At 37.6% G+C, this 26,205-nt stretch overlaps 2 protein-coding genes across 2 annotated transcripts; one reads left to right on the forward strand and one right to left on the reverse strand.

Annotated features, from left to right (window-relative positions):
- Window positions 1–1,392: 1,392 nt before the first annotated feature.
- Window positions 1,393–11,210, reverse strand: LOC106093393 (zinc finger protein 595). The gene is made up of 7 exons (XM_059366888.1): window positions 10,069–11,210; window positions 8,265–8,804; window positions 8,112–8,198; window positions 7,711–8,050; window positions 7,240–7,382; window positions 3,624–3,764; window positions 1,393–3,566 (listed from the first exon to the last, which is right to left on the reverse strand). The coding sequence occupies exons 1-7, from the start codon at window positions 10,991–10,993 to the stop codon at window positions 2,797–2,799; spliced, it is 2,946 nt and encodes a 981-aa protein (XP_059222871.1). The 5' UTR covers window positions 10,994–11,210; the 3' UTR covers window positions 1,393–2,796.
- Window positions 11,211–13,201: 1,991 nt separating this feature from the next.
- LOC106093387 (uncharacterized) lies at window positions 13,202–18,134 on the forward strand. The gene is made up of 5 exons (XM_013260442.2): window positions 13,202–13,286; window positions 15,855–16,041; window positions 16,104–16,321; window positions 16,385–16,956; window positions 17,562–18,134. The coding sequence occupies exons 2-5, from the start codon at window positions 15,875–15,877 to the stop codon at window positions 18,000–18,002; spliced, it is 1,398 nt and encodes a 465-aa protein (XP_013115896.2). The 5' UTR covers window positions 13,202–13,286; window positions 15,855–15,874; the 3' UTR covers window positions 18,003–18,134.
- Window positions 18,135–26,205: the final 8,071 nt, after the last annotated feature.

Genomic DNA, 26,205 nt, shown 5'->3' on the forward strand with positions numbered 1-26,205 from the left:
TAATAAGATGTATTAATGCAAAATTTCATCAATGCCATACTTGGCATAAACCAAAACACTTCGTGCAAATTTTCAGCCAAATCGGATAATAATTGCGCCCTCTAGCGGCTCAAGAATTCAAGATCCGAGATCGGTTTATACGGGAGCTATATCAGGTTATGAACCGATTTGTACCATACTTGGCATAATTATTAATGGTCAAACCCAAACACTTCGTGCAAAATTTCAGCCAAATCGGATAATAATTGCGCCCTCTAGCGGCTCAGGAATTCAAGATCCGAGATGGGTGTATATGGAAGCTATATCAAGTTATGAACCGATTTAAACCATACTTAGCAGAGTTGTTGATGGTGAAACCAAAACATTTCGTGCAAAATTTCAGCCAAATTGAGTGATAATTGCGCCCTCTTGCGGCTCAAGAAGAAGATCCGATTTTAACCATACCTAGCAGAGTTGTTGACGATCAAACCAAACCCCTTCATGCAAAATTACAGCCAAATCGGATAAGAATTAAGTCCTATAGAGGCTCAAGAAGTCAAGATCCGATATCGGCTTATATGTCAGTTTTACCAAAACATGAACCGTTAGACCCATTGACAATTCCAACCGACCTGCACTAAGAAGAAGTATTAGTGCAAAATTTCAAGCACCTAGCTTTACTCCTTCGAAAGTAAGCGTGCTTTTGACAGACAGACATACAAACATGGCTAAATCGACTGAGAATGTCAAGACGATCAAGAATATATATCCTTTTTTGCTGAGACCCAACAAAGTTAAGACAATATTGCAATGTGTTACAAACGGAATGACGATATTAGTATACTCCCATCCTATGGTGGAGGTCATAAAAATTATAATAATAATGAGAATATCGGGTTGCCCAAAAAGTAGTTGTCGGTAATATAGTCGGCGTTGACAAATTTTTTCAACGGCTTGTGACTCTGTAATTGCATTCTTTCTTCTGTCAGTTATCAGCTGTTACTTTTAGCTTGCTTTAGAAAAAAAGTGCGCGAAATTTTGTTTACATTTGTTTGTTTGGCGTCAATTTTAATATGGGTACCACATGTATTGAAAGAAATTCATTTAACAAACCGAATCAACGCTTGTGATATGCACCTTAAACGCAATGAATTCGATCCGTTTTTAAAACGAATCATAACTGGAGATGAAAAATGGATTGTTTACTACAACGTTAGTCGAAAACGATCATGGTTCAAACATGGTGAACCAGCTCAAACCACTTCAAAGGCTGATATCCACCAAAAGAAGGTTATGCTGTCTGTTTGTTGGGATTGGAAGGGTGTGGTATATTTTGAGCTGCTTCCAAGGAACCAAACGATTAATTCGGATGTTTACTGTCAACAATTGGACAAATTGAATACAGCCATTAAGGAGAAGCGACCAGAATTGGTCAATCGTAAAGGTGTCATATTTCACCAGGACAACGCTAGACCGCACACATCTTTGGTCACTCGCCAAAAACTAAGTAAGCTTGGCTGGGAACTTTTGATGCATTCACCATATAGCCCTGACCTTGCACCATCAGACTACCATTTTTACCATTCCTTAAATGGTAAAACTTTCGGCAATGATGAGGCTATAAAATCGCACTTGGTTCAGTTTTTTGCATATAAAGGCCAGAAGTTCTATGAGCGTGGAATACTAAATTTGCCAGGAAGATGGCAAAAGGTTATCGAACAAAATTGCAATTATATATTTGATTAAAGTTTTATTAAAAATGCATTTACTTTCTTTTAAAAAATCCGCAATTACTTTTTAGGCAACCCAATAAAATATTTTTTGAAATTTTCAAAAACAAAAAGTAAATAACAATGAAAATGGGATTTGATGACTACGAAACGTTTGCCGCTTATATTTCTCTACGATCTTTAGGGTAATTATGGGACGAAATGAGAGATTTCGAAATAATACTCATAAAAAAAATAGTTGCTAATCAATAATTTAGATATTTAAAAAGCTTTGTATAAATATAGTTTTTGTAATGATAAAAATTTTATAAAAATATATTGTTTTAAATGCAAATACTTTTGAAAAACTATCGAAATAAATTTTTATAAAATTTGGGGAATGCTTAGGAGAAAATAGGAAGGCATAGTTTTTATGAAATTTTGTTTTTCTTATTTTTTTTTTGTTTTTTTTTGAGGCGAAAAGGAAGTTGTAAAGTAAATGCGTTTGCTGTTTTGTCTTTGTTTTGGAATTTTCCTAGTCATTATAAGAAAATATTTGTAATTTTTGTTAGTACAATGCTAATTCATTGATATTCATTTAAGTTTAATTAGTAGTTAGTACGAGTATTAGATATATGGGTGTATATATGTGGAATTGTATATTTCTGTTGGTTGGTATTTTTTGTAAGTTGTGGGAAGTATTAGTAAATATTTTGTAGTAAGTCTGTCCTAGTCTTGTACATTTGTCCTAAAGACTTTTGATGCTTGAGATTGGTTATTTTTGTAGGTTTTTTAAGAAGAGTTTTGTTTTGAAGAGTTTTTTTTTGTATTATTAGCCTAAATGCATGCATTGTTGTTGTTTTGTCATACGTCATGTATGTTTTTTAGATTTTCCTTTTTGTTTTCCTAAGAAATATGTTTGTATGTGTGTATAAGTTTAAATTTTGTTGTTCTTAAACATTACTCTTATTATCTCTCACTTCCTGTAAAATGGAGAGTTCTATAATAATTTCACTTTTAAGGGGGAGGGTTAGTATGGCTTATAGGTGTGTGAATATTTTTGTTATTTTGTTTTTTTTTAATATAGAAAATAAGCCTTACATCATTACTATGTCACGGTTATCTCCTGTTCGGTATCCATCAAGGATGCCATAAAATACTGATCCAAATTGTTTTCATTTATGTTCGACGGTGATGTGGTTGTCGTTGATGGTGATGTGGATGTGGATGTGGATGCGGATGTTGTGGTGCTGGATACCACAAACATGGTATCTCTAATACAATTAACATTTGCGTTATGAGGGCCAACACCATGGCCACCTGCCGCTGCTGCACCATTAACTAAATTCATATCATTTTGTGTGGTGTTTATTGTTGTTGCTGTTGCAACAAAATCATTTAAAGCTAAATTATTCGAGTTATGGTCGGTTATAAATATATTGCTCGCATTAGTAGCAGCTTGTGTTGGGGCCACTGTTGCTAAATTCGATGACAATGTTGAGGAGGAGGACGTTGGCGATACCGGTATTACCGATGCCGTCATATGAAGCATATTATTACTATGATTGTTGTTGTTATTATTATTACTATTATTCAGATTGAGATTATTGCTTGCTGTCATTGGTGGTGATGATGAAATTGATGATGATGAGCAAGCTGAAGATGTGGATGCTACAGCCGACAAGGATGAGGATAATGATTCAAATGCTGCAGTGGCGTTGATGTTTCCACTATTTGCCACTGCTTGAGTATTGAGTAAATTAAACGAGATTTGTGTAATATCATTGTTATTATTGAGTAATTTGGATTTTAAAAAATGTTCTGATTCACCAGCCAATTCAACGTCGATTTCGGTACGATGAACATTTCTGAGATGAGCTGAAAGAATAGAAAAAAAAATAATTAGAAAGTTTTTTTTTGTTTTTTTGTATTTACCTGTCAACTTTTGCCTTGTAAATTCTTCATGGCAGTATTCGCACGATAACAAACGGTGTTTGTGGCGTATATGATCGTTAAGGGCTTTCTCATTTTTGCACACATAATCGCAACCTTCTTCGGTGCAATGAACATTGAGCTCTGAAATGGAAATTTTAAATGAAAGAAAATTAATAAATAATCAGCCGAAACCAGCCCGGTACGCTAAGATGCAGAATAAAATGTCTTTATATTTCAAAAAATCGGTTCAGATTTAGCTCCTATTATAGCTCCTATAGATATGTTCTTCCGATTTTGAGAAATATTCCAATGAAGTGCTCATTTGTTAACCGATTCTCTCGAAATTTGGCAGAAAGGCTTTTCTTATGACTCGAATTTACTGATGAATATCTTAGAAATCGGCCTAGATTTAGATATAGCTGCAAAACGCTTTCCTCTAGGACTACCACAATATCTGAGAAGTTTGCTTGAAATCGGTTCAGATTTAGATATAAATTGCAATAATATTGTCATTTGTCAACCGTAGTTGTTATAGTCTGAACATATTTACTCCAAATTTGATACAGATCGTTTAATAACTCATCTGAAAACATCCGCCGAGGTCCATCAAAATTGGTTCAGAATTGGATATAGCTCCCACATTGTACTTTGTATATAAAATTAATTTGTGTTTGTTTGTGTGTTCCGTATAGACTCAAAAACGGCTGAACCAATTATCTTGTCAGGTTTCTGGGTTTCTTGTCAAGTTTCTGGGGGTCCACCCCTTTCCACAAAACACCCCCAAACAAGACTTATTTACTGGCTATAGCAATATGGGATATAAAAAGGTATTTGAGATTAGAATACGAATCTGATAGCCAAATGTGGTGGGACCAAGTATTTAGGGACCGCCTCTCCCACAAAACACCACCCAAAGAGGGTTAGGTTAGATTTAAGTGGCAGTCTACCATCAGACTCACTTAGGCGTTTTCGTCCATTGTGATACCACTGGAGCAGAAGAAGGAAGATGCCTTCTAGTTCCTACCGTTGAAGCATCCAGAACGCATTAAAAAGCCCAACAACTGCCGAATGTTCAAAAATGCAAACTTTGCCCATGAACATTCCACTAAGGAACAGGGGCAAACTTCACACATATCAATGAGTGTAGTCTGATTCAAGTTTAAGCTCAATGATAAGGGGTCTCCTTTTTATAGCCGAGTCCGAACAGCGTGCCGCAGTGCGACATCTCTTTGGAGAGAAGTTTTACATGGCATAGTACCTCACAAATGTTGCCAGCATTAGGAGGGGAAAACCACCGCTGAAAATGTTTTCTGATGGTCTCGCCAGGATTCGAACCCAGGCGTTCAGCGTCATAGGCGGACATGCTAACCACTGCGCTACGGTGGCGACCTATGTTCACATCCACTAAATCAGACAGGTTCTCAAAGAAATGAGAACCTAAAGTGGAACTCCTTCTGACTGCTAGTGCGGGACACACACACAGAAGGTGTTCTAATGTCTATTCTTCGCCGATGTCTTCTCAGCTTCTGCAAAAGCCGTTACTGGCAACCTTCAGTCTGTCAGCATGTTTTCCGATAAGACAGTGACCTGTCATGACGGACGCAATGACTAAGACGTCTGTTCTAGACAGTGACAGCAAAGCCGTAGACCTCTTCAAGTCCAGATAAGGCCATATAGTTTTGGAATGCTCACAGCCCCCTCTTTGAGACCATCTATTATTCGTTGTCCTTCGGACTTGGTCCTGAAAAAATTTGTTTACTTGTCGCTAGAGGTATACCCACAGATTCCAGTTTCCTTGGAATGTGTAAGGTAGTTCCTAGTCTCACAAGCTCATCCGCTTTACAATTCACTGGGATATGTCTGTGGCCCGGCACCCAGAACAAGTAAATTTTAAACTGTTCAGTCGTTTCGTTAAGAGATCTGCGACAGTCGAGGGCGGTTTTTGTGTTTAGAAATACGTTCTCCAGGTATATAATGGCTGGCTGTCTAAGAAGATATTTATGTCAATCGTCGTTCCTTAATTGCAAGGACCTCCACTTGATATACACTGCAGTAGTCGGGCAACTTTTTCGATATGACCAGTTCTAGATCTTTAGAGTACTCCCCAAAGCCCACCTGGTCAATGTAACTTCTACCAGACCACAACACCATATAGCATTATGGGTCTGACAACTGCAGTATACATCCAATGCCTGACGCGCGGGCTAGGGCTCTTCCTGCTCCCAAAATCCCCATGAGAATATCGGGCTTTATTAAAGTCTTTTAAGAATGTAGTACATCTAACATCCAAATTTAAATGATCCTAAACCCTCCGAGCGAATTCATAGACCAATTAAGGTCATATAGGATTCACATAATGCATTTTTGTTGTTATACTCTAAATCAAGTGACATACATATACCACTTTCGTAGCATCCCGGCACGGGATAGCACCACACAGGCTGGAACATTGATGTCCGATCTGTGTGGTGTTGATTGCTGTATAGAGAAACTTAGCTGCGAGCTTCCGGGCGAGTCCACAGGTTGCGGATAGTGGAATGGTCCATGCGGAGTAGCTGCAACGGCAGTCACGGACAATCAGCGGTATCCAGCGGAGTTTCTGTGAAAGGCTGGGCAGAACCGGCTCTTGCACAAGTACTGAGTGCCTTTGATGCTCGATGTGACTCGTAACCAAATATAAACCGATCGGAACCATACAGGGAACGGATTTCGAAAAGCCTTACAAAGGTCACTGTGCCAAACTTTAGCGAAATCGGCTAATAAATCCGCCTGTTATTGACCCAAGACCTTAAATCGGGAGATCGGTCTATATGACAGTTATATCCATATATGGCCCGATCTTGACCATACTCGTTACGAAAAAACCATACTCGTTGTATATACTTCTCCACAAAGAGGTGTCGCACTGCGGCACGCAGTTCGGACTCGGCTATAAAAAGGAGGCTCCTTATCATTGAGCTTAAAAACTTAAATCTGGCTGCACTGAGAAGTTTGCCCCTGTTCCTTAGTGGAATGTTCATGGACAAAAAAAAATTTCCATTGAAATCAGAGACAGGAGTTGGTGAAGTAAGAGACAGAAACCCTTTTCAGGTTGGACTTATCTGAGACAAACACTTGTACAAACATTCTAAACTACCTTTGTGGGCGGAAGTGGCTGACTGGGAGGAATTTTCGCCAATGAGAGGACTTATCTGAGATACACATTTGTCCAAACATTCTGAATTACTTTAGGGGTCGGATGAGTTCTCGCCGTTGAGAGCACGGTTCCGGTCCGCCTGTATACCATTATTTTTTATTAATATTATTTTTTGTCTTGCAGCGCACTATGAAGAATACAAGGGAAGCGGCAAGCATTCAGTAAACTTGCGTCCTTCAATCTAACCTCAACTTGTTTTCGGCTATCTTTCTTTTGAGCAGAACCCCATAGAATATACTTTAACAAAGCCTTTGCTAACATAAGATCTTTTACAACCATCATTAAGTACAACAGCAATTGTCAGGATAACACGATCAAGAATATCGTCCATTTATATAACAAAGCTGTAGTCCGAAAAATGTTCTTCTGTTTTTCACTAATTTTTATTTTATTTTTGACTTAAAAGTAAACTACACTTACCTGCATGGAAAAGCATATGATCACGAAGATCCTTCTTATAGCCAAAGGATTTTCCGCATTTTTCACATGAAAAGGCTTTAATATTCAAATGGGCCACATCTACGTGTTGCTTAAGTTCAACTGCCGTTCGACAACGCACATAACTAAAAGTGGTAATAAAATATAGACAAAAAATAGCATTAGCGATCATCATTTACATAAAATCATAGCTACAGAAAATAAAGGGTTTGCATTCCAATATAATAGGATTAACAAAATGAATACATATATACACAAAAATGGGATTGATAAGCAACATAAAGTCTAAAATATTGTCCAATATCTTATAAAGTACCCACACAATTTGCAACTATAATTGTTCTAAGCTTTAAGCAGGGTTATCTCCTCAAATAAATAAAAATTTATTAACTTTATAGAAATTCATTATTAAAAAAAAGAAAACTCGTTTGGCATTAATAAACATTCGGTTACCATTGTTCACATTGATACGGCCTAAGGCGTGCATCGTGCGTATTAAGATGTTTGTCTAGCTGTGACCTCAAATGGAATCTCTTGGGACATAGAAAGCAAGGAAATACACCCTGTCTTTGTATGCGACGACGTTCCTTATAATCAAAATTCGAGGTGCTGCTAAGGCATTGGCCATTATTGTTATTCGCAATTGCCATGTGCTTTTGCAAAGTATCCAATGAGGTAAATGTAGCATTGCATTTGAGACAGATATGTAAATTTGAGCTGGGCATGACATTTGTGGAGATGGAGTTATGTATTTGCGTTATATGGCGTTGCAAAAAGGCTATGCTTGAAAATCCTGGGTATAGAAAGAACATATTAACCATTTAAGGACAATCTCCTCTATGGATATATCTTACCTTGATTACAATCCTTGCATTTGACCGGACTTTCATCATCGTGTTGTTGATAATTATGGCGTCTTAAATCATAGTTGGTTAAGAAATCTAAAAACAAAAAAATAAATAACCATATTGAATATATTTTTGTTTCGATTTTTTTGGTGTTCTTACTTGTTTTACAGATATCACAATTCCATAGAGATTTCCCCTCATTTTTATGCATTTTTTCGTGGGACTCCAAATTGGCCTTACGCGTAAATGATCTTTCGCAAACACGACAATTGAAGCTCTTATTGCGTTCATGATTTCTTTGGTGCAAACGAAAACGGAAGTGTGGCGTATTGGGGAATTTCTCTTTGCATGTGCCACACTCCCAATCGCCAACATGCTGGCAATGAAATTGATGTATTTCCAAGGATCCCCTTAGAGTTTTCTGGCATAGATTGCATTTCTTGACAGTTTCGTGAGCAATGCGCACATGATTGTCACGCAGCCATTGGGTCTTATAAGAATTATCACACTGTGGGCATATATAGGGACGATTTGGATCGTGTATATCAAAGAAATGCTGTGAGAGAGCATCCTCATCGGTGAAGCTGAGATGGTCGATGGGCCCCGAATCGGGACAATAGCAATAGTGACAGGTGTATGGCAAGCCTTTTAAACGCTTATTTACATTGACATCGTCGCATTCATTGTCTGAAATATTATCTGAAAGTAAAGAAGAAAAATTGATAAAAACGAAAAAGTTAAGTGATATTGAAAGACAAAAAATAAAGAATCATTGGAAATGAACATCCATATGAAGTCAAATTGTGGCCTGGACCAATGAATATTAGAATAATTCCCCACCCAATGGTGTTGGGTATAAAAAGAGAGGGCAAAAATCGGAGCGATTGATAAAAAATAGTTCCCGGCCCGGAATGACTATGAACACCACAGGGGTTGGAACTCTAAGCTCCGTTTTAATTGGTGTTCATCGTCATCACGAGAAGCTTAGCTGGCTGAGAGCTACCGGGCGCGCCACCGGTGGCGCATAGTCGGATGCTTAGCTGAAATTGCAGTCGCGAGCAGTCAGCAACATCGAATGCGGGCGCGCCACAGATTGCGCCTAGTCGGATGCTTAGCTGAAATTGCACTCGCGAGCAGTCAGCAACATCGAATGGAGAATTATTGTTGTCGTAGCAGTGTGCTATGCACTGAGGCGGCCCTTTTCGAGTGGAGAGTTGCTTAAATACTGAGTTCCTGTGATACTCGATATGGCAAGGTGAGTTATTGGCGCACTTCAATAACTAATGGCTATAATATTCCCGCAGCGACCTAAGGAGCTTGACGAGGATCGCCAACTCCACACACATCGTTGTGTATGTGTGTCATCAAACTTCCTCGGTTTTACTGGAATTAATTTCAAACCCCTTGCTCTTTGCCCATCTAGTCGGCTTCCTCATTTAATCCTGAACATTGGCCGTTATAGTTAAGAAAAAAAGTTACCTACAGTAATCAAATTATCTTCGCCTACTATCACCCGGAGAAACCCAACGTTAAACAATTAAAAAAAAAAAAACGAAATAACGGTTTGATGCTATCTAGAAGTTAGCCATTGTTTGGTGTTCCCCAGTTCCAAAAAAAGTGTCTACTTAATTATATAAATAATATTTTATATGACGTGGCTAAGAGGCTACCGTAGCTCAGAGTTTAGCATGTCGTCCTTTGACGGAGAACGACCGATGAGAATATCAGAACACATTATCATCTGTGGTTATCCCCTCCTAGATCTGTAAACTTCTCTACAAAGTGATGGCACGACGTTAAGGCCCAGCAATAAAAAGGAGGTCCCTTATCATTGATCCTAAAAAATGCATCGGACAGCACTTGTTGATATGAGAGAGTTATCCCAGCTAATCCTCAATAGAATGTTCATGGGAATTTTTTTTTTTTGCATTTGTTATTCCATATAAACCTTAAAAACACTTACCATTTGCAGCTTTATTGCTTGATCTTTCAGTTTTGAACATCACGCTGGGCTCAGTCTTTATAATTGCAGCATATGTTGCTGCTGCTGCCACTGTCGATGTCGGTGTGGTTGTTGTGGTCCGTGTTGTTACTACAGTCATGTTAGCACTAGTTTGATTGGTGGTTGTTATGGAGGTGGTATTGGTCGATATTATGCTGCTTTTTAGCATATCCTCGAGATTAGATTTATGCTCATCACCATTGCCGGCAGCCGATTGTACATCCATTATTTCTCCCATAATGGAGGGGGGTTCAGTCTCATCTAATGGCAGTGTGCCTGCTGAAGGTGCCTCAGCAGTTTCAAAAGCGAAGAGATTCTGTGATGGCAAAAACCCCATACCGTTGCCTGTCAAATTGTTGTCCAACAATGTTGACGAGGAGTCCATCAATGTGGGGTTATCATCGAATTGATCAAATCTTTGATCGAATACACGATAATCATTGAGAACAATATCATTTTGCGGCACCAGGGCCACTGCAGACACCAAATCCTGTTGATGATCTGTTGCCGTATCCATCATTGGCATGGCTCCACCACCAACACCACCACCTGTCGACGTCGTTTGAGCCAGCATAGGCGATTGCAAAACATTATTTTTATTTTCTGCCTGCAGTACTGTTTGCACCAGCTTCTGCTGTGCCATTTCGCATTCCTTCCGAAACGCCTCAATGCTACAGAATTTGGCAAAACAATCGGCGCATATACGCTGAGGAAGTCCATCGTCTAGTTCGATTTTCAATTGCCATTGTTTGATCTCACCCCGTATGAAGTTAAGCTCATGCTGGAATTCTTCATTTTTCTGGAATATATGGATGAAATCCATTTCCGCTATAGGATAACAAGTAACACAAATGCGACATGCTTCCAATTCTCCCAACTGTTCCATAGCTTGCCCATTTATTGGAGCAAAGAAACAAACAAAACCACCGTGACTAGCACTTGAAAGTGCTTATACTGTGAGATTGCAACAGAAAACTTGTATGCTTATATGAGGTTTTCACTTATAAAACTTAAAGGTAAGCGCGTTTAATACTAAAATAATTTTATTGAAAAATATTTTTTTTTTTGCTTCTGCAAATAGGTAAATAGGTGCAGAACAGAGAACGAAGCCGAACCGATGTAATACAACGGAACGCAGCCGCCGATTAATTTTGCTTCAACTGCGCCGCCGCCGTTTTTATCAAAACAGGTAAATGCAGCTGGCCAACAACAAAAATCGAGTGTACGATTTGTCAAAATCAGTGTTTTGTGCAACTCTGATTTCGAGTATGTTACCAGTTCGCGCCATTTTTCGTTGTGTGAGTGTTATGAATCTCAGCTATATGGCACATACACAACTGAATATTATGAAAGCTAGTTGATAGATAGTGCACTTCGAGAAACAATTGTACTCTGTTTTTTGCTGTATGCTACCTCTTCGTTATATCAAGCTCTTTGTACAGCAGAATCGCGAGACAGATTAACTAAGGTAGCGTACAGCAAACAGTTGAGTACATTTTTTTCCTCGCGGAGTATACTAGAGGTGTTTTATGTTGTTGTTGTACACTGAAGTGGCAGCCCTTTCCGATGAAAGACTCCATTGGGTCAATCATGTACCTACAACGGGCTGCCATGGGATAGAGATGTTTTATTTACCAATTAAGCGGATTTTCTGGCTTAAAACCTAATACGGACTTTTCGACTTTTCTGCCGAACAACTCTCAAAACACATTATAAAAAAATGGTGGCGAAGACAAATTTCGCTTCACTTAAATGCAAAAGGTAATTATTGCTCTCGAAATGTCATATTGGTATAGGTCATAGAAAAAGTAAATATGCAAAATTTCAGCCAAAACGGGTAGGAAGTGCGCCATCTGGGAACTAAAGAAGTAAAATTGGGAGATCGATTTATATGGGAGCTATATCATTTTATGGACCGATTTGCACCATATTTGACATGTATGTTGGAGGCCAAACGTGGCGCAAAGATTAGGATGTCCGCCTATTACGCCGAACGCCTGGGTTCAAATCCCGGCGTGACCATCAGAAAATTCTTCAGCGGTGGTTATCCCATTGCTGTCTACATTTATGAGGTATCTTACCATGTTAAACCTTCTCTTACACTTTTGGTGTAGCTATGCGGCACGCCGGCCGAATATGGAGCATTCTACTATCCGAAACCTGTGGATGCGCCTGGTAGCTCTCAGCTGAGCTTCTCGTAGTGACGATGAACACCACACAAATCGTAACTGAAAGTTCCAACGTGTGTGGTGTTCATAGTCATCCCGTGGCGGGTTCGCTCTTAAAAATCGTTTCCGAATCAGAAAAGAACTGCGATCTCTAGGGGCTCAGGAGGTTTATTTGGAACTTTCGTGTCATACTTGGCACATATGTTGGAAGTCATAGAAATAGTAAATGTACAAAATTTCAGTCAAAATGGATAAGAGGCGCCCTCTAAGGGTTCAAGAAGTATAATCGGGAGATCGCTTTATATAGTAGCTTTTTAAAAATATGAAGCAATATAGCCCATTTACAATCCCAAGTAACCTACACGACCATGAAGTATTTTTGTAAAGTATCAAGCGTCTAGCTTTATTCTTCGAAAGTTAGCGGACTTTCCACAGACAGACGGACGGTTATGGCTTAAAATGTTATGGCGATCATGAATGGGAGGTCTAAGACGAAGTTAGTATACATACATATATCATACATCTAAACTGTGCCAGTTTTACGGTATTATCAAGACCAAGCAAATTGTATATCTGGTAAAATTCCTAAATTCTTTGTATTTTACTAAAAAAGAAAGAAGTGGGAGAGGTCCAATTTGACAGTTCAATATTTGTGTAACTGCGAGTCTGTACAATCGGTTTCAGCCAGTGTTTCAGTGTTTTCATTTAACTCATACTTTGTCAGTGCCGTCAATACAAGAACTGGTAACACAGTACTTGTGTTTTAAATACTTTATTTTTCCAACGGTATTGTTACCCTTTTTGAATGGCAACTCTAGGTCTACAGATCATATCCGCCAGCAAGTACCACCCCTTTTGAATATAACATACGGTAACTCTCCCGTCGGCTTTTAATTTTATTGGTTGATAACAAAGCACTCTGATACAAGTGGTTAATTGACTTCCTGGTTAATTATTAACAGTTGTGATTTATTAAATAAAGCTATCATAAAATTAAAAAAGAAAGTAAAAGTAAGTGAAACCCATAATTTATGTGCATATCTCAGTTATAAGTAAATTTGCCATAGAAAACTGACGTGTATTTGTAATTTTTAATAGTCGGTGGTTCAACACGTACAAACATATGTAGATTGACATACAACCAAACAATTTTAGTTGTTACAATTGTGGCGTTGCCAGTGTACACAAACTTGGGTGTTACCCAACAACAAATTCGAGTGCCTATGGCAATTAAGGGTAACAGATCTGGCAATGCCTTTAGTTAGTGTTTGGGCAAACCTTAGAGGACCTTGCCACTCGATATTGAATTTGATGGACAATAATAAAATTATTCACAAAAATTAAAGATATGTTTATTTGACAGTTCTATAAAGGACATCTGTGAAATTTCAAATCTACATTAAGTTTTGTGAATACCGGTGTTAATTTTTCTCAATGACCCTAAATTGATTACAGAAAAATAGCTTTTAAGTTTATTTATGAGAATAAGATGTATATTAAACCCCCGTGAGATATACAATACGGAATAAATAGCATTTATATTTTATTGAATATCAATAGAGGAGGGGTCTTCGAGGACTACTACATGTAACGACCGTTCTGCAGTTTTTTACCGCTATAATAAAATAATTTATTTTTATCAAATGGAACAAATGACGCGTTACCCCTCCTGATAGTGCAACTAATTTCATTTTTGGGCATAAAGTGTCCCCTAAACCACCGTGATATGTGATAGGGAATATGTAACATCTATGAACCATTGAATGACAGGTTATATACTGGTAGATTTGCAGGTTTCTACCATTTTTTTACATTTCGGCCCACAATCTTTTTTTTGTCACTGGATTCGTTGGCCAACTCATAGAAAACAGCTGTTCTCCCTTTATAAAATCAAATGCTTTCAATGAATTGGCGAACGAAACAACGAGTGAAAAACAAGTAAAAGCGCGCTAAATTCGGCTGGGCCGAATCTTGGGAACCCACCACCATGGATTCTGCTAAAATATGGGAGCTATATCTGGTTATAGACCAATTTGGACCGTACTTGCCACAGTTGTTGAGAGTAAAAACAGAACACTATGTGCAAAATTTCAGCCGAATCGTATGAAAGTTGAGGCTTCCAGGGACTCAAGAAGTCAAATCAGGTGATCGGTTTATATGGGAGCTATATCAGATTATAGACCGATTCGGACCTTACATGACACAATTGTCGGAAATCATAACAGAACACCACATGCAAAATTTCAGCCAATTGGATGACAATTGAGGCTTCCAGGGGCTCAAGAAGACAAATCAGGAGATCGGTTTATATGGGAGCTATATCAGATTATAGACCGATTCGGACTGTACTTAAAACAATTGTTGAAAGTCATAACAGAACACTATGTGCAAAATTTCACCAAATAGGACGAAAATTAAGGCTTCCAAGGGGTCAAGAAGTCAAATCGGGAGATCTTTATATAGGAGATATCTCAGATTATTGACCGATTCGGACCGTACTTGACACAATGTTGAGAGTCATAATAGAACACCATGTTCAAAATTTCAGCCAAATCGGATGAAAGGCTTTCATGGGCTCAAGGAGTCAAATCGGGAGATCGGTTTATATGGGAGCTATATCAGATTATAGACCGATTCGGACCGTATTTGATATAATTGTTGAGAGTCATAACAGTCATAACAGAACACTATGTGCAAAATTTCAGCCAAATCGGATGAAAATTAAGGCTTCCAGGAGCTCAAGAAGTCAAATCGTTAGATCGGTTTATATAGGAGTTATGTCAGGTTAGTGACCGATTCGGACCGTACTTGACACATTTGTTGAAAGTCATAACAGAACACTATGTGCAAAATTTCATTTAAATCGGATAAAATAAAGGCTTCCAGGGTTTCAACAAATCAAATTGGGAGATCGGTTTATATGGGAGCTATATCCAAATCTGAACCGATATGGTCTATTGGCAATCGCTAAGGACCTACATCAATAATAAGTATCTGTGCAAAATTTCAAGCGGCTAGCTTTACTTGTTCGACCGCTATCGTGATTACGACAGACGGACGGACATGGCTAGTTCGACTCAGAATGTCGAGACGATCAAGAATATATATACTCTAGAATATATGGGGTTTTAGATCAATATTTCGAGGTTTAACAAACGGAATGTCTAGATTAGTATACCCCATCCTATGGTGGTGGGTATAAAAACAAGTTGCAGGCCTTGAAAAAGTCCGGTTTGCCCTGTTCCCGTTACTGTATTTAACGCCTTTGGTTTATGCTAGAGAAACTAAAGCTGCCCTTAGGGTATGTCCGAATTTTCCTTTCTTTTCTGATTAGATTTTTTCGGAGTTCAGTACAAAAGTCTAACATTTTCATAAGCAATGCCTCATAAGTTGGACACTCGTTGAAGAAGTGTTCTCAAGAGCTCTTAAATTTTCAAAGATAACAAAGTGATAAAAACAGAGGCATAGATAAATAAAAGATAATCTGGAAGCAGTCTTTGAAATACTACAAGCGCTCATAGCATAGCGAACAGTTAAACATTGGAAAACGTTTTAAAATATTTCTCATTCTCGTTATAGATTTCAAAGTAATTCTCAAAATGGCTGATTATCACAAAACCTATATCGAATCTCATTTAATACCAGAAATTCTTAAGCAACTGGATAAGGAGGAATTAGTTTCATATACAGCGGAGCATTGTGGGGGATTGGATGGTTTTATGTCCGCACTGTACAATATAAGCCTGAAGACCAAAGAAGGAAAAGGGTAAGAAAATTTAAATTTTTTTCTATATTTATTTTGTTAATATTTTTCCCTTTATTTTGTAGGGAAAAGGAACGCTTATTAATAGCGAAATTCATGAAGGGTGATGTAGCTTTTCGAGAATCCAGCAAATCCTATGTGCAATTTGCCAATGAAATATTCATTTATGCCCAAGTATTGCCTGAATTTGAAAAACTGCTGAAAGAATTGCAGTTAACCACCCAAATAAACATAAATGATTTAGTGCCTAAATGTTATAAAGCAGCATATGGTTATATAGAAGGCATGTATAGAAAATCTCAAGCAAATATTATGATCTTTATTTAAAAACCTTCAACATCTTTAGGCCTTTCTTCCTCTAAGGATGAAGAAGAAGCTGCTCTGGTTTTGGAAAACCTCAAACCTTTGGGTTATCAAATGGGTCCTCGCCTTTGTTTGAATCGTGATCATCTGTTAGCCATGTGCAAACCAGTGGCCAAATATCATGCTCTCTCCTATGCCCTTAGAGCCTTGCAGCCCCTTCAATTGGATCATCTAAAGTCTGGCCTTAAAGTTTTGCCTTTTGTCTGCCCTGCTCATGAGGCTAAGCGTCATCTCTACACTGTACTCTACCGTGTGGCCTTTGAGCGTTTTTATGATTTTTTTGATCGTACTATCGATACAAATACATTTGATAGGAAATCTGCCAAGGATTTAAAACTAATCGAAGATTTAAAAAAATTAAAGGAGAAATATTTTAATGAACCCCATCAATTGCTGGAGAAGTTGAGAACTAAAGTGGAGAATAATAAAGAGGATAGAAAATTTGCGGTAATATTACATGGCGATTATAATCGCAATAATGTAATGTTTAAATACTGCGAGGGTGGAGAAGGGGCGGAGCAAAAAGTGGAAAATGTTAAAATGATTGATTTTCAGGTAAGATTTTGTAAATATAAGCATACAAAAAATTTTTAATTAAAAAGTAAAAACAAAATAAAGAAACAAAAAAAAAAAAACAACTAAAAAACAAAAAAATTTCAAAATTTTTTGTATAAAAAATATTTAAAATTTATCTATAAAAAAAAATTAAAATTAAAAAAATTTTAAAAAATATTTTTATAATTTTAAAAATTTTGAAAAAAATTTTATATAAAAAATTTTTAAATTTTTATATAAAAAATATTTAAAATTTATCTATAAAAAAATTTTAAAATTTTGTATATAAAATCATTTTAAAATTTTTTATATAATTTTTTTTTCAAAATTTTTAAAATTATAAAAAATATTTTTCAAATTTTTTTTTTTAATTTTAAATTTTTTTCAAATAAAAATTTGTTTAAAATTAATTTTTTTTTTCAAAATTTTTAAAATTATAAAAATATTTTTCAAAATTTTTTTTTTAATTTTAAATTTTTTTCAAATAAAAATTTGTTTAAAATTAATTTTTTTTCAATTTTTATTTTTATATTCTGTTTTTTTTTTTAATTTTTGTAGAAATTTTTTATTTTTTTAAAATATCAAATATTTTGACTAAATTCCAGGAAGTACGTTATGGCTCCCCTGTACTGGACTTAAGTTTCTTTATGTATTTCAACTCCAGCGAAGATATACGTGCCGATGTTTGGCCCGAGTTACTGGAAACCTATCACTCGCATATGTTCCATACATTGGAGATGATTTTGAAATCTACCAATAAATCGGACAGCGAAATCAAAGAGATTATGAGCGACTATTCCTATGAGAAATTTGAAGCGCATTTTTCACGTTTTGCCTTTTATGGGGTTATGATTTGTATGCACTTCCTACCATGGATGCTATGCAGTGAAGATGAGTGTGCTCGTCTTTCCGATTTATTTGACAAGGATATTGGGGGTGAGGAATTTCACAAACTCTCCATAGAGGCTGGTGGTGATGAGGTGAATAGGAAGATATTGACAGCGATAAGACATGCCTCGGAAATGGGTTACATGGATGATTTGTAATATACTCATATGCACACAAATGATTTTTATAGAATTTATATCAATTATTAACATTTATATAGTATTTTTGTATGGTGAATAATGTGTTTATAACTTGTATACACTTCCTATATATACACACCCAAGTATTTTAAATATATAGACTAACTATAAAAAAAAAACATAAAACTTAAACTTGAATACCCTATTTTCAGTGGAGGCCTAAATTTTATATCTCAGAAAATTTCATTAAAATCGATTAAATTGTTTTTGAGCCCCCCATGAAACCCTTGAGCTAAATTTTTTATATGACAGTTGTACTTTGTTTCCAAAAATCTTTCATTCAATACACATATTGTCCCAATCGGTAAATGTATTCGGTTGGCGGTTCTTGGCGTGTGGGGAGACCCCCATATACCTGAGGCTAACATTTTATATCAGACCTTTACCAAATACCTTTCATTAAATATTCATATTGTCCCAATTGCTAAATATGGAAATTTTTGCGTGTGGGGGACTCCCCAACACTAGGGGTCATATTTGTATATTAAGTTCGTACTCTATTCTTAAATACCTTTCATTTGATACCCATATTATGCCAATCGTTAAGCACGTCCGTTTGGGTGGGTTTTGGGGTGGGTAGTCCCTCGCCTTGTTTATTTTTCTTCAAAAATTTGAACCAAGTTTGGTTTTTTGGGTTACCATTAGAGTGCATAAAAAACTAAAGCGTAGTTTTTGCATCTATCTCCGAGATCTGGAGTTTTTCAAATTGTGGTAAGGGGAGGTCCCCCCAAAGGTAGGCTAAACTCTTCCTTTTTTAAAATTTTCATGAAAATTGGTTCAGGCGTATTTGAGTCTATACGGAACAAACAAATAAAGTGCAACACTTTCAGTTTTATATAATAGACTAGTTGAGCCCGGCCCGCTCCGTTGCCCCTTGATTAACCTCACGCAAAAGAGATTTTTTTTGGGGCGGCCTCCTATCAGTTGAACCTCACTTTTAATACCATATTCGTAATCTACTCCTGAATACATTTCATTAGAGTCCCATATTGTCGCGATCAACCAATAACCCCATTTGAGTGGGTTTTGACTTAGGGGCGGCCCCCTAGGTTTTTGAATCCTATTTTTAGTACCAAATTCATAATCTTCATTCGATTACCTTCCATTTCAGTCCTATAATGTCTCGATCGGTCCACGTTTTTTTTAGTAGTGCTTATGGGGTATTGCGGAGGGTTCATCCCCCTTCCTATATCAACAAATTGCATATCCTATTGCTCCTTTCAGACCATATATGTAATTTACTCCCGGATACCTTTCATTTGAGTCTCATATTGTCATGATCGTCATATGACCATTTAAGGTGGTTTTAGGGTATGGGCGACACCCTAGGTACTTGGACCCAATCTTAAATATCATATTTTACTCTCCAATACCTTTCATTTGATACCCATATTGTCCGATCGGTCCGCTTTTGATTTTGGCTGGTGTTTGTATTGTAGGGGGGAGAGTCCGCTCCCCTTCCGATACCAAAAAATTATATGACCTATTGTTTCTTCCAAACCAAACTCTAAACAATTTGTGAAAATTTGAAGCAAATCGATTCAGCCTTTTCAACATACAAACAAATAGGCACACATTTTTGTATATATGTACTAACTGAACCCGGCCCTCTCCGCTGTGCCTTCATTAACACCACACGAAAAATATGTTTTTTTTTCTTAATACCATATGTATCTACCCACAGAATTCACTAATAGAAGGTAAGGTCACTTGCGAAAACATAAAGTGGATAGGCTCCATGAACATCATAAAGGATGTCAAATCTGCGGATTGAAAATTTCATCAAATAGGAGAAAACGTAAACAACGAATGAATGTTAAAAGAGACATCTCCAATGCCAAGATCTGCCCAAAATTAAAAAAAAAAAATATATATATATATATATATATATATATATATATATATATATATATATATATATATATATATATATTTCGGCTGATCGCTTGGCTTAACCTTATTTAGTGAATTCTGTATCTAACCAGAACAATTTGTTTATCTACTCTCAATATCCTTCATTTGTACCCCATGTAGCTATTATTGTCAAATATTCTTAAATATTCGTACTCTAATCTCGAATACATTTTATTTGGGTCGCATATTGTGTCCATAGGCCCACTTTTATTTTTGGGTGGTGCTTTTGGGGTAAGGGGGAGAGTCCGACCCCCTTTCGATATCAACCAATCATATAGTCTATTGCTCCTTCCAGGCCATATTTGTAATCTATTCCCTAATACCTTTCATTTGAGTCCCATATTGTCATTATTGTCGAATATGGCTATTTAAGGTGTTTTTGGGTCGGGTTGGCCCCTAGGTATCTGAACCCAATATTTTTTTTATTAAATTAGTACTCTACTCCGGAATACTTTTCATTTGAGTCCCATATTGTCCCGGTTGGTCGACTTTTAGTTTTGGGTGGTGCTTTTGGGTAAGGGGGAGAGTCCGCCCCCCTTTCGATATCAACCAATTATATAGTCTATTGCTCCTTCCAGGGCATATATGTAATCTACTCAATATTACCTTTCATTTGAGTTCCAAATTGTCATTATTGTCAAATATGCCTATTTGAGGTGTTTTTGGGTCGGGGCGGCCCCTAGGTATCTGGACCAAATATATGTTATCAAATTAGTACCCTACCCTCGAAAATCATTCATTTGCATCCCATATTGTGCCCATAGGTCCACTTTTATTTTTGGGTGGTGCTTTTGAGTAAGGGGAAGAGTCTGCCCCCTTTTGATATAACGCAATTATATAGTCCATTGCTCCTTTCAGGCCATATTTGTAATCTACTCCCTAATACCTTTCATTTGAGTCCCATATTGCCACTATCGTCGTATATGGCTATTTTGTGTTTTTGGGTCTGGGCCGCCCCTACGTATCTGGACCCAAATTTTATTTATTAAATTAGTACTCTACTCCCGAATACCTTTGATTTGAGTTCCATATTGTCCCGGTCGGTCGACTTTTATTTTTGGTTGGTGCTTTTGTGTAAGGGGGAGAGTCCACCCTCCTTTCGATATACCCTATTATATAGTCTATTGCTCCATCCGGGCCATATTTGTAATCTATTCCCTTATACCTTTCATTTGAGTCCCATATTGTCGTTATTGTCGAATATGGCTATTTGAGGTGTTTTTGGGTCGGGCGTCCTATAGGTATCTGTACCGAATATTTATTATCAAATTAGTACTCTACTGCCGAATACTTTTCATTTGAGTCCCATATTGTCCCGGTCGGTCAACTTTTATTTTTGGGTGGTGCTTTTGGGGTAAGGGGGGAGGGTCCGACCCCTTATGATATCGATAAACTCTAAAGCTTATTTCTCCTTCTAGACCACTATTGATTTGATCCCCATATTGTCATTATCGCCCAATATGTCTGTTTGAGGGTGTTTTGGGGTCGCAACGGCCCCCTAGGTCCCTGAACCCAATTTTTTATATCAAGTTTCTACCCTACTCTCGAAAAACTTTCGTTTGAGTCCCATATTGTCCCGGTCGGTCAACTTTTATTTTTGGGTGGTGCTTTTGGGGTAAGGGGGGAGGGTCCGACCCCTTATGATATCGATAAACTCTAAAGCTTATTTCTCCTTCCAGACCACTATTGATTTGAGCCCCATATTGTCATTATCGCCCAATATGTCTGTTTGAGGGTGTTTTGGGGTCGGGACGGCCCCCTAGGTCCCTGAACCCAATTTTTTATATCAAGTTTCTACCCTACTCTCGAAAAACTTTCGTTTGAGTCCCATATTGTACCGATCGGTTTACGTTTATTTTTGGGTGGTGATTTGGGGTAAAGGGGAGGGTCCGCCCATCTTCCGATATCAAAAAATTTTAGAGCCTATTATTGCTTCCAGACCAACTTACACAATCTGTGAAAATGTCAAGAAAATAGGTTTAGTCGTTTTCGAGTCTCTTCGGAACAGACAAAAAAATACACTTTGAGTTTTTTTTGGAAAATTTTGTCAAATTTTGATATTCTTAGAGAATTTCGTCAAAATTTGATTATTTAAAACAATTTTTTGGAAAAAAATTGTTCATAGATATTTAAATTTGTTTTTTTACTATCCCTTTCTGCAGGGTGCCCCGGTAGCCGAGTTGGTAGCGTGCTTGGATTACCAGTGTAGGGGTCGTTGGTTCGATTTCCGCCAGAAGCCTTGGTCTGTCGCTACTGTGGTATCACAATGGACTTAAAATTGTGTAAGTGAGTCTGTAAAGGACTACCACTCTTATCTAACTTAACCTAACCATCTCATTCTGCAAAATATTTTTTAATATTTTTTTTAAAACTCCTATATCTTTGGGTTACTAAATTTTTCACAATTTTCCCCAATATTTTGACTCTTGTAGAATTTTTATATCAATAGAAATTTTTTTGCAAATTTCCAACCCTTGATTTTTTTTATCAAACAACAATACCGAATTTTATGTAACATTTATTTTTTTCCAAATCCTCAAAGTATATCCAAAGAAACCAACATTTTTGGCTTCCATTCCTTTAACGTAGTCTATTCTCAGCACTCGCCCTCGTGAACAACACGGAAAATTGGTACAGATCTATTGATGCCCAGTGAACGTTTTCTCAGAGCCTCACATCTCATATTGTTGAAAGAACAGCGCGAGGAGACAGTTTGTGGTACTCCTTCCACGGATACACAAAGCGGGCGATAGACACGGGAACAGGCCCTATTTCGGCAATTGGCCGTAGGATAATAATCTTCATCAACATCATAATCATCGAAAAATCGCACTGGTCTAGCATAGATTGCGGCAAAAAGCGATAGTATTAAAATTGATTTGAACATTTTGTAATGATGTTTTAAGTTGAAACTACTCTGGTGAGCAGCATTTGTGTAACCTTTATTTATATATAAATGCTAGTCTATTGGGGGTTTTAAAAATTTGTTAATCTTCGAACACTTGTGTCAACATGATCACTGGTATTGAGCATTAAGGTCGTTTATTTTAGGTGTTTAGTATAAAATCTCTTACAAGTTGACGTTATAGACTGTGTTACTGTAAACTAAGCCAACAAATATTTGTGTATTTTGTTGCAGTAAATGTAGGTCTATGTCAGGGGAAGTTCTATTATAAACACAACCACGCAATGCTCTGTGGGTTCTCTTATGTATATGGGAAGGTGCAACAAAAATATTTTCAAAAGAAGCTATCGATTTGAAATTTGTACCAGTTGCTTGTGGTTAGAAAATAAAAAGTTGACCAATTTTTGATAAAATTTTTTCATTATCAAGTTTTTTGCCTGTTAGGGCAAAGATCATTAAATTTTCACAATTTTTGTTTGGTTTTCTTTCGAGACGAACTTAATGATGGGAGATTTTCTTTGCAAATGGGAAGAGAAAGCCAGAGATCGCAAAACACCAATCACTATTGTTTATGTTTTGACGGAACGGAACGCGTCTTTGGTAAGACGTGTTCCGTCTTTGGTTGGAAGACTTTTGAACCATATAAGGTGTGAAGGCTTCAAGGGCCGTGCGTTGCTATGTTGTATTTGAATCGTATTTATTGCGAAAACGCCTCTATCATACAAATATCACATTAGCCACGCTCGACAATTCTGTCTATAAGCTGTACACTTCCCAATGCATGTGTTTTCATGCAATGACAAATTTTTTTTCTGCGACAATTACACTACTTCCATGGTGCACATGATTCTGTGCATCAGTTGGAAGCCATCAATACAACTTCCAATCCAAATCTGGACCGATCTGGGTCATTTTCTAGAAGGATATCGAGGGGTCTAAAAAAAATCACTGTCCTTAGTGTAAACGAAATCTGAAAAAAATGCGGCTTTTATATAAAATCTGGAACATTCTGGGCCAAACTAAAATAGGATGTCGAGTGGCCTAACACACTGTCTCACTGTCTCAAATTTCAGTCAAATCGGACCATGATTGCTCTTTTTATGGGGCCACGACCTAAAATCGAGAGATCGGTCTATATGGCAGCTACAATATATCCAAATCTGGACCCATCTGGGCTATCTTCAAGAAAGATATCGAGTGGCGAAACTCAACTCACTTCAAGAAGATTTCAGCGAAATCGGACTACAAATGCGCCTTTTATGGGGCCAAGACCTTAAATCGAGGGATCGGTCTATATGGCAGCTATATCCAAATCTGGATCGATCTAACCTAACATAACTCACTGTCCTAAATTTTAGCAATATCAGACAAAAAATGCGCCTTTTATGGGACCACGACCTTAAATCGAGAGATCGGTCTATATGACAGCTGTATCCAAATCTGGACCGATCTGGGCCATCTTCCATAAGGATATCGCGGGGCCTACTACAACTCATTGTCCTGAATTGCAGCTAAATCGGACGAAAAAAGGGGTTTTTTTTTGGGCCCAACTTTATATGGAGAGATCGGTCTATATGAGAGCTATATCCATATCTGGACCGATCTGGGCCATCGCCAAGAAGGTCATCGAGTGGCCTAACACAACTCACTGTCCTAAATTTTAGCAAAATCAGACAAAAAATGCGCCTGTTATGGGCCCACGACCTTAAATCGAGAGATCGGTCTATATGGGAGCTATATCCATATCTGGACCGATCTGGGCCATCGCCAAGAAGGTCATCGAGGGGCATAACACAACTCACTGTCCTAAATTTCAGCGAAATCGGACAAAAAATGCGCCTTTATGGGCCCAAGTCTTTAAAATGAGAGATCGGTCTGTATGGGAGCTATATCCAAATCCGGACCGATCTGGGCCATCGTCAAGAAGGACATCGAGTGGCCTAACACAACTCACTGTCCTTCAGCGAAATCGGACGGAAAATGCGTCTTTTATGGGCCCAATACTTTAAATGGAGAGATCGGTCTATATGGCAACTATATCCAAATCTGAACCAATCTGGGCCAAATTGAAAAAGGATGTCGAAGGGCCTAACATAACTCACTGTTCCAAATTTCTGCGAAATCGGATATTAAATGTGGCTTTTATGGGCCTAAGATCTTAAATCGGCAGATTAGTCCATATGGGGGCTATATGAAGATATAGTCCGATATAGCCCATTTTCTAACATAATCTGCCTATGGACCAAAAAAAATTTCAGCTCAATATCTCTATTTTTAAAGATTCTTTGATGTCGGAAGGGGGGCGGATCCTCCCCTTGCCACATAAGCTTCACGCAAAAATAAAAGTGGACCGATCGGGACAATAAGGGACCCAAATGAAAGGTATTTGAGAGAATAATACGAATATGATATTAAAAACTGGGTCCAAGTACCTAAGGGGCCGCCTCAGGCCCAATATCGCCCCAAAAAGTAGTGTTCAAAACCAAAAGTGGACCGATCGGTACAATATGGGACTCAAATGAAAGGTATTCGGGAATAGAGGCTTAGTATTATATTAAAAATTGGGTCCAAGTATCTAGGGAGCCGTCCCAGGCCCAAAACCGCCTCAAAAGTACCGCCCAAAATCAAAAGTGGACCGTTCGGGACAATAAGGGACTCAAATGAAAGGTAGTCGAGAGTAGAATATGAATATGATATTAAAAATTGGGTCCAAGTACCTAGGGGGCCGTCCCAAATGCAAAACCGCCCAAAAGTTCCGCCTAAAATCAAAAGTGGGCCGATCGGGACAGTATGGGACTCCAACGAAAGGTATTCGAGAGTAGAGATCAAATATGATTTTCGAATATTTAGAATTGAGTGCAATTACCAAGGGGGGCGCCCAAGCCCAAAATCGTCCCAAATGGGCAATCATATTAGGCAATCATGATAATATGGAACTCTAATGAAAGGTATTCGTGGGTAGATTACGAATATAGGTTTAAAAATGAGGTTTAAGTGTGCAGCCTATTACACTAAGAACCTCCTAAAATGTCAATATTTGTCAACCACGACTACATGGGGTTCAATAAAAGGTATTTGGTATAAGATAAAGAAATTGAAATGGGGAGATATATGGTATGGTGGTAAGTAAGAAACATATTTTTAGCGTGGTGCAAATGAAGCCGAGGTACAGCTGGTCTATATACTCTCATATAAAAAAACAATGTATGTTTTTTTATTTGTTTGTTTGAATGCTTCGTAGTAAGGTAACTGCCAAATTTTTACAGATGGTGAAGAATGGTCCTGTGGATAAATTGGGGTATAATATTTTTCCATATCTAAAGGGGAAACGGACCCTCCCCC

The sequence above is a fragment of the Stomoxys calcitrans genome, chromosome 4 (genome assembly GCF_963082655.1).
Source record: "Stomoxys calcitrans chromosome 4, idStoCalc2.1, whole genome shotgun sequence".
Taxonomy (NCBI): Eukaryota; Metazoa; Arthropoda; class Insecta; order Diptera; family Muscidae; genus Stomoxys; species Stomoxys calcitrans.

Bases quoted from the DNA above. Each gene is read 5' to 3' on its own strand.
- LOC106093387 (XM_013260442.2), top strand. From the start codon at position 15,875: ATGGCTGATTATCACAAAACCTATATCGAATCTCATTTAATACCAGAA. The intron at 16,042-16,103 runs GTAAGAAAATTT...TTTATTTTGTAG, and splicing joins AAGACCAAAGAAGGAAAAGG to GGAAAAGGAACGCTTATTAA. The intron at 16,957-17,561 runs GTAAGATTTTGT...ACTAAATTCCAG, and splicing joins TTAAAATGATTGATTTTCAG to GAAGTACGTTATGGCTCCCC.
- LOC106093393 (XM_059366888.1), bottom strand. From the start codon at position 10,993: ATGGAACAGTTGGGAGAATTGGAAGCATGTCGCATTTGTGTTACTTGT. The intron at 8,051-8,111 runs GTAAGATATATC...TTCTATACCCAG, and splicing joins ATGCAAGGATTGTAATCAAG to GATTTTCAAGCATAGCCTTT. The intron at 7,383-7,710 runs GTAACCGAATGT...TACCACTTTTAG, and splicing joins CCGTATCAATGTGAACAATG to TTATGTGCGTTGTCGAACGG.